Source organism: Calonectris borealis, chromosome 26 (assembly GCF_964195595.1).
Source record: "Calonectris borealis chromosome 26, bCalBor7.hap1.2, whole genome shotgun sequence".
NCBI lineage: Eukaryota > Metazoa > Chordata > Aves > Procellariiformes > Procellariidae > Calonectris > Calonectris borealis.
Genome location: NC_134337.1, coordinates 3472217 through 3485497, shown reverse-complemented (window position 1 = coordinate 3485497; position 13281 = coordinate 3472217). Strand labels below are relative to the sequence as shown.

The 13281-nt window shown below is 39.6% G+C and overlaps 1 protein-coding gene across 4 annotated transcripts in view; it reads left to right on the top strand.

Annotated features, from left to right (window-relative positions):
* The first annotated feature begins 101 nt into the window (after positions 1 to 101).
* MAPK14 (mitogen-activated protein kinase 14) overlaps positions 102 to 13281 on the top strand; it is a 27168-nt gene continuing 13988 nt past the window's right edge. For all 4 annotated transcript variants that reach the window (XM_075174214.1, XM_075174213.1, XM_075174212.1 and 1 more), the window contains exons 1-6: positions 102 to 408; positions 7603 to 7732; positions 11280 to 11338; positions 11711 to 11822; positions 12381 to 12410; positions 12878 to 12925. In XM_075174214.1, coding sequence (XP_075030315.1) covers positions 293 to 408; positions 7603 to 7732; positions 11280 to 11338; positions 11711 to 11822; positions 12381 to 12410; positions 12878 to 12925 — 495 coding nt within the window. In that variant the 5' untranslated portion in view covers positions 102 to 292. The remainder of the gene's footprint in view (positions 409 to 7602; positions 7733 to 11279; positions 11339 to 11710; positions 11823 to 12380; positions 12411 to 12877; positions 12926 to 13281) is intronic.

Here is a 13281-nt window from a genome sequence, read left to right as displayed (position 1 = left end):
GGGAGGGGGGGAGAGCAGCGCCCGCGCGAGGGGGCGCGCGCGAGCGGGCGGGGCGGCAGCGGCCAACGGTCGGCGGCGTGAGGGGACGGCGGCGGCGGGGAGGGCGTTGCTGTTGCAGGGCCGCCCCCGCCCGCGGGAGAAGCGAGGCGGGGAGGGCAGAGGAGGAAGGAAGAAGCCACCGCCGCTGCTGGAGGAGGTGGTGGTGGTGGTGGCGGCGGTGGTGCTGCTGCTGCAGCCGCGGGCAGAGCCTCCCCCTCCCGCCGGGCCGGGCGGGGCGGGCTCCGGAGCCGAGATGTCTCAGGAGCGGCCCAAGTTCTACCGGCAGGAGCTGAACAAGACGGTGTGGGAGGTGCCCGAGCGCTACCAGAACCTTTCCCCGGTCGGCTCCGGGGCCTACGGCTCCGTCTGGTGAGTGCTGGGAGGGGACAGGGTGGGTGGGTGTGTGCAGGGGGGTCGCGCCAGGTTGCTGCCCACCCCATCGGCCCCTGCCCGGGCTCTCCGCCTGGAAACCTGCCCCAGCTTGTAGGGACCCGCGGCGAGATGCGTGCAGGGCGGTCACCGTGGGAAGCAAAGCGAGGAGAGCGGGGCTTGCTTGTCCTCCGGAGGTTCCTCTCCCTCAGCTTTTTACCAGTCTCCTGCAAGAAACACTTCTCCTCCTAGTTTAAGAGCGGTACCGCCGGGAAGCCGCAGTCTTGTCTTTGGAATGCGTCGGGGATTGCACCACATGGCAGGTGGCACTAAAACATTTTTGCAGGGGAAGATAATCATGTCCCAACCCTCCCCCCCCCCCACCCGAATGATCTCATATAGACATATTTCACCGTGCCTTCTTGCAGTTAGTAGGTGGGGGGTGGAGAGGGATGGAGGCTGGCAAGTCCCCCGTAGCTGGCTTTGCAGAGCTGAGGGCCTGGCAGCTCTTGTCCCAGTTTCCTGCTGGACCTGAAGGGTAGATTATATTTGAGGCAATTATGTTTTTAACTGGAATCTCTTGATAGGCAGGGAGAGTAGAGGGAAGGCTGGAGGGCTGTTTTTGCCTCCCTGACTTGTAACAGTGGGTTTACAAGTATCGATATTTTCTTGGCAATAGTAGATCAGCAGAGGAAAAATTGTTTTATTACTGTAGAGTGACAGAATTACTGCAGTATGCACCACCTGGGAGAGTAAAGTCCTGGTATGAGACCTGCAGAAATATGGACAGCTTGAAGATAAGAGTTTAGTTTTTAATGCTTACCTAGTAGGAACAAAACATAGGACAGGTTACACGTGTGAAATACAATACTTCCTTAATTTGTAGTTTCTCTGCTGGAGTATGTTGGATCATTGAACATAAATTAACTGTATACATTGTTTAATCTTAAATACAAGGTTGTATTTGAATAGGTTTGACAGACTTTAGCAGTCATATAGTAGAGCTGTATGAAAGTGTTCACAGATTACTATGTCATTTTATTAAGAAATGTCTCCCACACGAACATTCTGGTTTTTATTCTGTGTTCTTTGGCTCAGTCAAAGTGTGATCAGAATTTTCAAATATGGGTGCATAATGATTACACAGCTGCTCTGCTGCTGTATTTGAGCAGGCATGCATATTTTTCATTAACATAATGTGCAAATTCATATCATGAATATAATTTATGTTATAAGGAGGGATGCATACTGCACTCCACTAATAAAGTAAAGGAGTTGTTTTGCATGTGCTGCAATTTTAAAGAAATAAAGTTCTTGACCTACTGTTACAAAATTGTTGGTAAGTTGTTCGGCTTAAATAACGTGCATTTCTTAAAACTACTGTGCCTCATGTGTGCAAATGCTTGTATTTCATAAAAGGCAAAGGCTGGTCAATTCTAGTAGCAAGATTAACCAATGTACTTGCCGAGTTTTTTTTAAAATAGAAGGGTTTAGTTCTGGTGAAAGAAGGGCCTCGCTACCATAGCTGATAAATACCCCTGTAAGTGCCACAGAGTTACAGAACTCCCCGAATGTAATAGGAAATGAATTTGCTCAATGACTTGTCCATTGTATTTTTAAGGTTGACTCTACACAGTCTAGCCCATTCTTCTTGTTTTCCCCCTCTCCACAATCTCCATTGTGCATGTAATACTTCCAAAGTTTGTTTTCACAACCAATAACTAAAGAGTTTGCATCACGAATTTCCTGTTTTGCTGTGTCAAAACTTTCAAAGATTGTGCAACTGTGTTCAAACCAGATGAAACAATTTTGTGTTGGAAGCAATTTCAGACATGTGGCACATGAGTCTTTTTGCAGTCCATGTTAATGGTGTTCTGTATGGTCTTCTAAAAATATGTTTCAGAAAAGATACAGTTCGGAAACACTAGTGATATGGAAAGTATGTCAGAGTTAAAAAAACAATAACAACAAACAAAAAACCTTGCATATATATGTAATTTTATTAAGCTGCAAATGGTGATGCATAGTATTTAGGATATTCCTGCAATAATTTGTTCCGCTTTCCGGCCCTTTAGAGATTTTTCTCTCCAGTAAAAAGTTACCTGGTTTCATTTGAGACTTTGTTTTTGGTGTACTTCTGTGTTGGGACAGTAAATTCCGGGGTTTTAACCACCCTTAAGCTGAATGGTTAAATATACTTCTGTGTACGTCTACTGCATTATTATATTAGAATGTAATAAAATGTTCTGTTGTTTATTTAGTTGTCAAGATGAGGTATTTAAAAAAGAGGAATTTTTAGAAAGTGGGGGAAAAAATAATAAAAAAGAAAGAATTAAGCCAGCAGATGAATCATTTAGACTATAGAGCTGTCTGCTGTAGGCTGCTTTAAATGTCTGATGTGAGTATCACTCGGAACACCCTAATGTAAGAACCTGACTTTATTTTGTAGTCAGTGGATGGAGAGAGGGGGGCATTTTCTGCAGGTAGCTTAAAGGCACCCAAGGTATGTTCTTAAACTTAGAGCAAATATTCCAGTGTTTTTGAAGTATTGTGTGCAGTGTTGGAAGGAGGACGTTCAAACAGCCAACTCGGGTATTTTTCAGGATCCGTTTTTAAAAACTGAAAGTATGTGGAGATGCAAGTAGGGATTCAGTTCCAAAACTTCGAGAAACATCGATATGTATCCTCAGATTGCTCATTACTATGTCATGTAACAATTGCTGTGACATCTATTGTGTGAAATGCTATTTCATTTATTCTTGCAACAGTTTTGTATATTCATACAACACAGTCTTTCGCATGAAAAGGATTTTGTAACCAGGTCTACACTGAAACACATCTGGGTTCCTGAAGTATCAGTCTTGTAATACTTCATGTAAGGAGGAGAGGGGCCTAGATAATGCAGCATCTTGCAGTGGGAAGTTGCTGAATGGAGCTGGGATCGATCGGTGACTCACAGTTTAGCTGGAGGATTGTTTCTTGCATGTGCTGGAGGGAAGTCTCAGCACACGGCGTTAGTTCAGCCAGCTCTAAGCTAAGCAAAGAGGTTTTTTGACAATCTTTGCCATCAGTTTCTAAAATGCTGTGAAGGCAGACTCAGTATACTCTTAGTATTTTTTGCAGCAGTTCTCTGTGTGTTGTACTGATACCTTTGTAAAAAAAGGGTTTTGATTTAATTGCTTTGCAGGCTATCTGTATTGCCTTATTAATTTGGAAAGGAATTGAACAGTCAAGACATAGTCTTCCTCAGAATCTTCTGTAAGAATCCTTTAGGTTTTTTTGTTTGTAAACTGTCAGGTCATACAGCCCTTCCAAAACCTGTGATTTCTTCCCATTTTGCCCCACAGTTGTACCAACACTGACACCAACTCTGAATTTCCTGGGTATTATGAAGATACTGAGATAATTCCCGTCTTTTTGAACTAACAGAGAAATACTATGGATTTAAGAAATTTTAAAACATTAGGCTCCAGAGGAAATGAAGTAACAACTCTAAATATCACCTTTGTAGTAGTTCCTCTGTGCATTTTTTTTTTTAACCTATATGCATCTTTAGGCTTTAATCCCTTATCAAAGTGGCAAGTGCCTCCAATGTATGCACTTGGAGGGACAGGTGCCTGCTTCTCCACTACGGTGTGGTGGTATGTGAGGAGTGATATGAAAAGAACGGTAAACCTGTGAGTGGGATGAAGCAGCCGTCCAGGTAGGATTAGCAAGAACGCATGTGAAGAAGGGTCATCGAGTAGGAGATGGGCATGCACAGAAAAGCCGTGAGCAGAGCTCTGAAAGTGAAGGCAAGTAGTTTGAACTTCATGAGAACTTTGTATATTAAGAAATGAAATTAGGGTGAGCACATCTGTCTTTAGGGAGATTTTTATTGCAACTTTCTTAGAAGCAGAATCCAACGTAGCAGAGGAGAAGTAAGATGTACGACTTTTTATAGTATGTTGGGAGGGTAACTGATTGAAATGCATGTATAGGCTGAACTCAAAAGTGACTGGTATTAATGATAAACTGTCAGGTACGAAGAACTGTGTTTTTTTCTGTCTATAACGAAGGGTGCATAAATTAACTCCAAAGGTACCGCTAAAGAGATTCAGTTAGCTTGGGTATTTGCATAGGTGCTAGCGATGAGCAGCATACTATTTAGCAAAATAGTCTTTGCACAAAAATTAACATTCTGATTATCTAATGTTTAAATGAATTGCACTCTGAAGTAATTTTACATGTACTTCAGTTCCTCAGACTACTTCAAATGTTACTTCGAAGAAGATATAAGTTGAATCAGTGGATAGGTTCTCTAAAATAATTGTTTTATTCTAGCTCTTATGTTCTGGATTCAATTCAGGTTAGCTCAGAATTGTAGTTTTAGCCCACTTAGGGTGAGGTGGATGCAGTTCATGTGCCATAGTGCAATACTATGTAAGAGGTTAAAAAACGTGGACGCTGTGATAAATTCTGAATTTGTGCTGATCTTGTTTTAAAAGGGATTTAAAACTGTGGATCATGCAATTTTTTTCCCAATTGGGCTTTCTTAGCTGAAATATGATCAGTGTAATGCAGCTGTTTTAAGTTTGTGATGAAGGCCAGCTTAGTGTTCTTTAAAATGTTCTCCAGCATGACAGCTGTTCCGTAGCTCTGTGTTCTGTACTCGTGAAAACCATTAGGCAGTTATCTGTATCGGCAGAAAATTACTCAGCATGGCTTTATCTGTAGGGAAATAGTCTTTAGGCCTCAAATATGACTGAACTTAGAATTCTTCTGACTTCAAGAGTAACTCTAGATTGCGAATGTGCAGTAATACAAAATTTTCTTTCCTAGGCTTGTGCACAATGCCATTGTGCTAGTTAAACAGTTTCTCAGTTCTGCTGTTTGCAATTCTCCTTGGAGGTTGTACATCTACTACAGTGGAACTATGACTTCATACGACCCCAAAAATGTCGTTAAAAAGGAGGTGAAACTGAATTTCCTTTGGACTCTGAAATAGCTTATGCTATGTCTGGTGGCTCTGAAATCTCTAAAGAGAATCTTTGGAAACCAAGAGAGAAAGCTGACTATCTAGCTGTGAAGGTGATTAATATGCAGGGGATCCCCTTCTTTTCAAGATGAAAGAGATACTGGTACATGCCGCCTTTTGTACCCGAAATGTTTGAAAGCTGGTAAAGATTCATGACTTAATTCACAACAGCATGTGTTGAATTATGATGACTAATCTTATTTTTGCTCTAAGTCCTAGAAAACACCTTGAGTATCATTAAAATATTGTCATATAATTACAGCCTGAATGAAGTATGTTTGTATATTGCAAAATGGTGTACGTGAAGCTTAAAAAAAAATGGAGTTCTATGTTTCCTGAAGTATTGCATCTTAAATATCGATATTCTAGTGGTGTGTGAAGACTTGCTGAAGATCGTTTGAAATCAAGATTAAAAAATGAATGCTTAATGGCTTCTTCTGTCTGCCCAGGCTGAGCGAGGCGTAAAGGATAACTCGTGTGTGGAAGTGGTTGTAACGGGCATTCTTTGAGACAGTATGGTGTAGCTTGAGTAATTCAGCTATGACAGTTTGGTGCTCCTGTGATGTTCTGTCCAGCTGTATCTTCGTATCTTTTCCAGAGAGCTCTTTCCACTGTGTGTATGCAGGTGCCCCTTTATAGAGGAGGAGATGCTCTTCTTCCGTCATGCACAGTGGGTTTTTCCATTCTCTTGCAGGACCTTGGGCAAGGATTGCTGTTCGTAGAAAAAAGCTTGTGTTTTGTTTTCTATTTCTCATACATCTCGTATAGCAAGTTCCTTGGAAACTGAACAACTTTGAAATAAAGAGCCTTTTTGCAAGTTAATTCCAGTTAGTTGCTTTAAAAATAAATGACCACTACATTTATTTCAGATAGCTTCTTTGGTGGGGGGTAAGGATTATATATGCAATTGTGGTTTTGTTCTGGGACTACTTTTGTGATTGGTTTTGAACTTTCTGTTAGTTAAGCTGCTTCACACTTTACACTTACAAATGTATAGCTTTCCTTTTTGCTTGATGTTTATCAAGAACTAGTGCATACTCACTTTTAAATGGTATCAGAAGTTCGCCCTGAATCAAAATGCAGCAGGAAAATAAAGAAATATTGTCCTTCTCTGACTTTCCATTCCGTACTTTCCCCTTGTTTGTTATCTTGAATCAAGTGTAACCTTGATTTCACATCCTCTCTTTTTCCTCCTCCTTCCTTTGTGACAAACCAGAGCTGTTTTAGATAAGAACATCAAAGAAGAGAAGAAAGAGGAGTAATTTAATTCACAGCTAAATACCTACATTTCTTTAGTTCCTCACATATAAGCCCTAAGGTCTGGAAGATTTTATGTAGTATATCAGAAATTTAACGTAGTTCTTCATGTGTTAAATTTTTGGTTGTTTCAAAAGTATCAGGCTTTTGCTTCTTAATATTATAAATAAATAGGTTGTAATAGGACTTACTTCAAATGATGATTTTACAGTGCAAAGTATCATATATATATGAAGTTACCAAATAGGATGGAGTTAGTCGTCATGGGTTCTAAAAAGAAACATTAATTATATGTACAGGTTTTATGTATAAGTTTCTGCTAAAGGGACAAGTTTTAGTAATGTACAGCTAGGTATTGTTTATTCACATGCATTTTTGTATAACAGGAGTTTAGGATTAGATGTGATTTACCAAAGAGGTTTGATTTCAGCTTCAGTTGTGATTAACAACCATCATAGTTGATTTTATTAGGCACAGGCCTTGGATTTTTGTATGGGCTTGAACCATAAAAGAGTGTATCTTGAACATAGCATTTTGTGATGAAGTGTGGTGTATGAAAATAGGTTACAAGTACTCTTCCTCTCTCCAGATTTTTATTGCCATATTTAAGAGCACAACTGCTTTGAGACAGAAAAATCATAAAAGTTTGTTTTTTCTACAAAATTTCCCTTTACTGTGTGAACAAGACTCATCTTGTAAACATTTTCTGTAGAAACCAACAGTTGTGTAAATACATGGGGATTTTGGGTGGGGGTGCAGGTTGTGGACCGGGATGCCTAGAAATTATTTTCATTGCAGAAATGAAGAAATGGGGTTGACTCTGACTCAGTGTCCAGATAGTTGCTATCTGGAGTTGCTAAGTTTGGATTTGAAGGTGTTTGAATAATTAATTTTGATAATTTGATTACTCTTTATTGTAGTTCTGCCTTTGACACAAAAACTGGGTTGCGTGTGGCTGTAAAGAAGCTGTCCCGACCATTTCAGTCTATCATCCATGCCAAAAGGACCTACCGAGAGCTACGGCTACTTAAGCACATGAAACACGAAAATGTAAGTTGAAGTAGACGGTATGAAAAGTTGGTCTAAAGTTGGACTATCCAATGAGCATCCAGCATGATTGCATTTAAGGATCTTGTTGCATACGTTTTTCTAATACAAAAACAAAGCTTGCAGTAGTCTCAGGGATTATGGTTGTAGAAAAGCATGCAGATTAAAAAAAAAAAAAATCCCAAAACCCACATAACTAATTTTGTATTAAAAAGTCTTAATATTTCCTAGAATAATCTGGAAATTACTGCTGAGCAGGTTCATGCTGTCTAAGGATTTAGGACACTCCTGCTCGCTTGCTGTAGTAAGCTGTAATTTTCGTTATGTAATGAATTATGTTAAGAATTTATTTAAAAAAAAAGAAAATCTCAAAGTTTGTTTTTAGTGTCTTCTGGAGGGTTTTTCATATTTATTTGTTTTGGCTTGCCTATGTCAGAAGGGTGCGGTGTAGATGTTCACTAGATTCCTGTAGGTAAAATAGGGAGGAAAAAAGGTGGGTGGGGTGGGAATCAGATGGCTTTTCGTACAAGCCATCCACTTAAATCATCAACAGGGAAACAAAATAGGATGTGACAAATGTTGTGTTAAACTATGCTATATACTGGCTAACCATTTTTCGATATAACCTCCATTTGGTATAGAAAACAGGTAGTCGAACAGTTCAGTGTGTTTGCAGCATTAACACACCAACATATTTATATTGCATGCTGTTTGGAGCAGATATTATATGCAGTGGAGTAAAAAGTCTCATAACCTGTCCGCTGCAGAGCTGTCAGAATGTCAAGAGGAAAGGAAGGCTCTTGTTTATAGGGTTTTTTTGTTTGTTTATTTTTTTCTTCTTCCAAGCAAACTCCAACTAAGCAGAAGGGAAATACTGGTTTGGAAGTGGGTTGAGCAAACCTAGGACCTTTATCTAGCACAAAAAGCCAAACAAGCCTAATTTCGTTGGAAGATTCTCCTTGGATGGTCTGTTCAGAACTTCTTCTGATGTGGCAGTGGTGGTTGTGTGTTGTGGCTTCTAACCACCACAGTCAGCAGCTGCTATCCCTTAAATCTTCTTGGCGTTTTTAGTGTGACTAACATAATTGGAACTTTTGATGCAAGTACTATTGTCGTCAATTCTTTCTCAGTGCCTCTGTACGATACCATTGTCTCAACAATAGAGGTGGCATTTGATCCTGCTGAATATCCATTCCCTGGATTTTTTTGTGGACCTTCTCTCATAACTGAAGTGTTCTCCAAACAGGAAAGCTTTGAATATCTGTTACCAAAAAAAAAAAAAATTAGCATATCAGTCCATTCTGTCTAAGCTGATAAGGTTAAGCAATGAAAATTAGATGGTGACTGGTGCTACAACAGTTCTATGTCTGGCATTCATTAATATTTTTGGATATATATTGCAAAGAGCCTATGTAGATTTAAGAGTAAGGGATAAAAGGCAGTTAAGTTGTTTATATATAGAAATATTTATTATCAGTTCATCGTACCGTCATCTATCTGTGGGAAGTTTATCTAGGTTGTGGTTTGAAAATCCTGCAGATGCACAGATGTTCAGCACCAGTTCAGGCAGACTTATTAGTGCTAGTGTGTTGACTATTCAGATCTCGGTTCGGAAGTAAAACACTTGGTTTTACGTGGCACAGAACACACCAGCAAATCTGGTAGGTATGGCGGTTTAAGGGGCTTGAGCATGTCTTCTATATCCTGTATCTAGTCTGGTTCATGATGATCTTGAGCAAATAAACGGACCCGCAGAGCACTCGAGTGTGTCTGCATTGTATTTTCAAGTTCTGGGAGGCCTTGTTAGCTTGCATAAAGCACAACACTGAGCAGATGGGAGAGCAAATGGGTTTGTTGTCATATGAAGAAATTAATAAACTCTGTGACATCCTAAAATGCTGGGAGGGGAAAGCAAAGGGTTAGGAGTTGGGTTCTGAACCTACTGGTGTTCACACTTCCTTAGAAGTGAGTCAGTGATGTGCTGCAGACTAACTGTATTTAAGTGTTTGTGAAACTCGATGAAAGATAGGGATAGTTTGATACTGTGCTTCACAGTGTAGCAAGATAAAAGTGATAAATGAAAAAAAACCTGAAGTCTAGATAGCAAAGTCAGTTTTTGTCTTTCCATGCTAAACTGGGTGGATAATGTTGACTTTTCCTGTAAAAACTGATACGGAAGAGTCCACCGGAGAAAGAAACTGTAAGCACGAGAATTATTGTACAGGATGGATGTGAATGTTACAGTTTGAAGAAGATGTCTGTCTAGAAATGGAGTTGCTGCGATGTATATCAAGAGAGGCAGGAAAGTGTTCTTTCTCTTCAGTTTCCTCAATAAAATGTAATCTATAATGTATAATATAGATTAGACAGAGGCTTTTATTTCGTACCCACTTGCTCTCTTTTCCGAAAACATAGTCTAGGTTCCTCAAAGATTTTGTCTTTAATTCTCTTCTTAAAGGTGACTCAATTGATTCTGACATCTTTGACAAATGTGAACAATGGGATAAAAAGGATGGTGCAAAGGGGAACATGGGAATCCAGCTCTTGGTTTCATATGCACACTTGAACCATTAGTGAGGTTGCTGAAACGTGCATGATGCTTGTGTATCCGAGACAAATGAGATGCTGACTTAAAAAGGGAAGAGGAGTTTTTTGGAGGTGGATGAAGAGAACCTGTCTCCTTACTGCATGTATTCATAAAATATTATTTGCTATTAAGAGAAGGAAAATAAGGTTTAAAAGCACATTCTAGTGAAAATTGAAAGAGTCTTTATTGACCAGATGGATTTTTTTTAAATGCTGTAAATGACCTAGAAGATAATTATGGGATAATAAGGTATAGTTATTCTTTTCCACAAGGTAACACATGGATATCCTTTTACTCTCTACTGTTAGAACAGCTCAGCTGTAAAATGAAAGGCGGAGTAGCTGCTCTTTGGGCAGAAAATACAAATGACAGTGTGAAGCTGTTTGTGAAAATTGGGTCCTCATTGCATTGCACTGCTTTCCTGACTTACTTTCTACTGTAGTCATTATTATTCATTGCTTGTGTTACAGATCCTTGAATTTTTCTAGCCATTACTCAGTACAAGCGAAACAAATACAGTCTCCCAATCCTTATTTTAGTATGTAGTCAACAGTATAACTAAGAATTGAGCAGGAAGCAGTTTTGTCTGGTGGTTGTCTTTTTTTTTTCTCCTCATGCATTTGTTCCTGAACAAACTTTAGTTGGTTTTTGAAATAAGGTATTCTAAACTGGTGTTTACACCTGTCTTTTGTTATGGTACCTGTTTGATGGTTTAAGTGGATGGCTGGTGTGAAAAGACAGCTGTATATTTTTAACCTTAATTTTTTTTTTACACAAGAATTGAACGTTTGTTTCTGATTTTGTATGAATACTAATTTGTCTACATCTGATTGATTCATGTACTTGGAAATGAAACATTGACTGGAATGAGTAGTTTCTATTCCACAAAGGATCTTATTAACTGTATGATATTCTACTATGAATGTATTTTACCCGTTTTTCATTTTACTGTTTTCTTTCTAGGTGATTGGTTTGTTGGATGTGTTCACCCCTGCCAAGTCACTAGAAGAATTCAATGATGTGTAGGTAACTTCTCTGAAGACTGCAACAATAATCTTTTGTATCTTCCTTACACCTCCCAGATTATTATAGAAATATTTGTCACCTTAATTTGTCTGCCATCATTCTCAAACAATTCTGAATTCCAACACAAAAGATACTAGGACATCCTAAACTATTGGACTTTTCAAACTTGTTCACTTGCATTTTATTGGCCGGTGCTCTAGGAGTCGGCATACTAATCTGCTACGTTATTTAAAGTATCGTGAATTATATTTCATTCAGTAACGTGCTTTGGGACAGCCAGCCCTGCTGCTGGAGCTTCATAGGGAATTTTTATCCTAATCCTGTTGAAGGGATTGCCTCATAGCCTATGTGTTTCCTTTTGTTCATAGGTACTTGGTGACACACCTTATGGGAGCAGATCTGAACAACATTGTGAAATGCCAGAAACTCACCGATGACCATGTGCAGTTCCTCATATACCAAATTCTTCGGGGACTAAAGGTACTTGCACCTGTATATTGATAGCTCATGAACGAGAGGTGGAAGTTCTTGATGAATGTCATAACCTCAGAGATTCATATGAGTACATAGTGGGGCTTCTGTAACTTTCCTAACGTATCGTAGGATAACCTGTTATTATTGTTCCTTCCCTTCATACCTCTTTGGAGCTCTGTATCAGTAAAGCTATGTATCATTTAGGAAGATATTTCTATATGTTCCTATGGGCAGAGTCTGGAAAATTATGAAGTATGCTGCCTTCTAATCTGCTCTGACTATGAATCTTCCATTTCTTCAGTTTTGTTGACTTGTGTTGTTCCACTCGTGGTGGCAGTGCTCCTCTGTGTTCCTCTTGTAGTGGCAGTGCTCTTACGTGTTCTTAAGGAGAGACAAAGTGAAACACCTAGCTACTTGAAACCCATAGACACACACTCGGTTCCTTCTGCAGACAAGCTATAGCACTTGAATTGTGTGGGATGGAGTAGGGCAGTATTGTCTAGTGAAGAAATGAGAAGGAGGCTGCTTGGACTGTTACATAAAATTTGTCATCTTGCCTTACAGTACATCCATTCAGCTGACATCATACACAGGGTGAGTATTTATCCTAAGAATGCTTCCTGTACTGAACCAATGTCTTTAGAAAATGTAGCACAGAACCTTACAGTGTAGCACCTATAGAAACAAGCAGAAATTTTCCAAGAATTATTTCGGGTAAACAGTCAGAAGGTTAAACATGGGAAGCGGTTGTCAAGATCTGTCATTTCTGTTCCTGCCTATGTTTGATTTGTATCTTCGTGAAATAGGTTCTCTATTTGTTAAGTATACATCTACAGCACTGGTGTTGCAATAAGCTTTATGGATTTTTCCTTATATATGACACCTCTGAGGATCACAGAAGAGGTAGCTGACTCTGGGATAAAATAATTTTCCCGAGTATGGAGAGTTGATATTTACAGCCAGTTAGAATCTATTTTCTGTCTGCATGTACTTTTTTATCTACATCAGACTTGTGAAACAACATATATACCGTTGTTAATGCTGATGTTTAATTTTTTTAGGATTTAAAACCTAGTAACCTAGCTGTAAATGAAGACTGTGAGCTAAAGGTAACGTAAACACAAGGTCTGATTGGTTTGACTGTGATTTGAGTGAATGCCTTGTGGATGTCCCTTGGAATTAAAGGGACAAAATAATTCCTTATGGAAATACTTTTGTGGCCCAAAGTAATCATAGAATCATAGAATAGTTTGGGTTGGAAGAGACCTTTTAAAGGCCACCTAGTCCAACCCCCCTGCCGTGGGCAGGGACATCTTCAACCAGATCAGGTTGCTCAGAGCCCTGTCCAACCTGACCTGGAATGTTTTCAGGGATGGGGCATTGACCACCTCTCTGGGCAACCTGTGCCAATGGTTCACCACCCTCAGCATAAAAAATTTTTTCCTTATATCTAGTCTAATTCTAC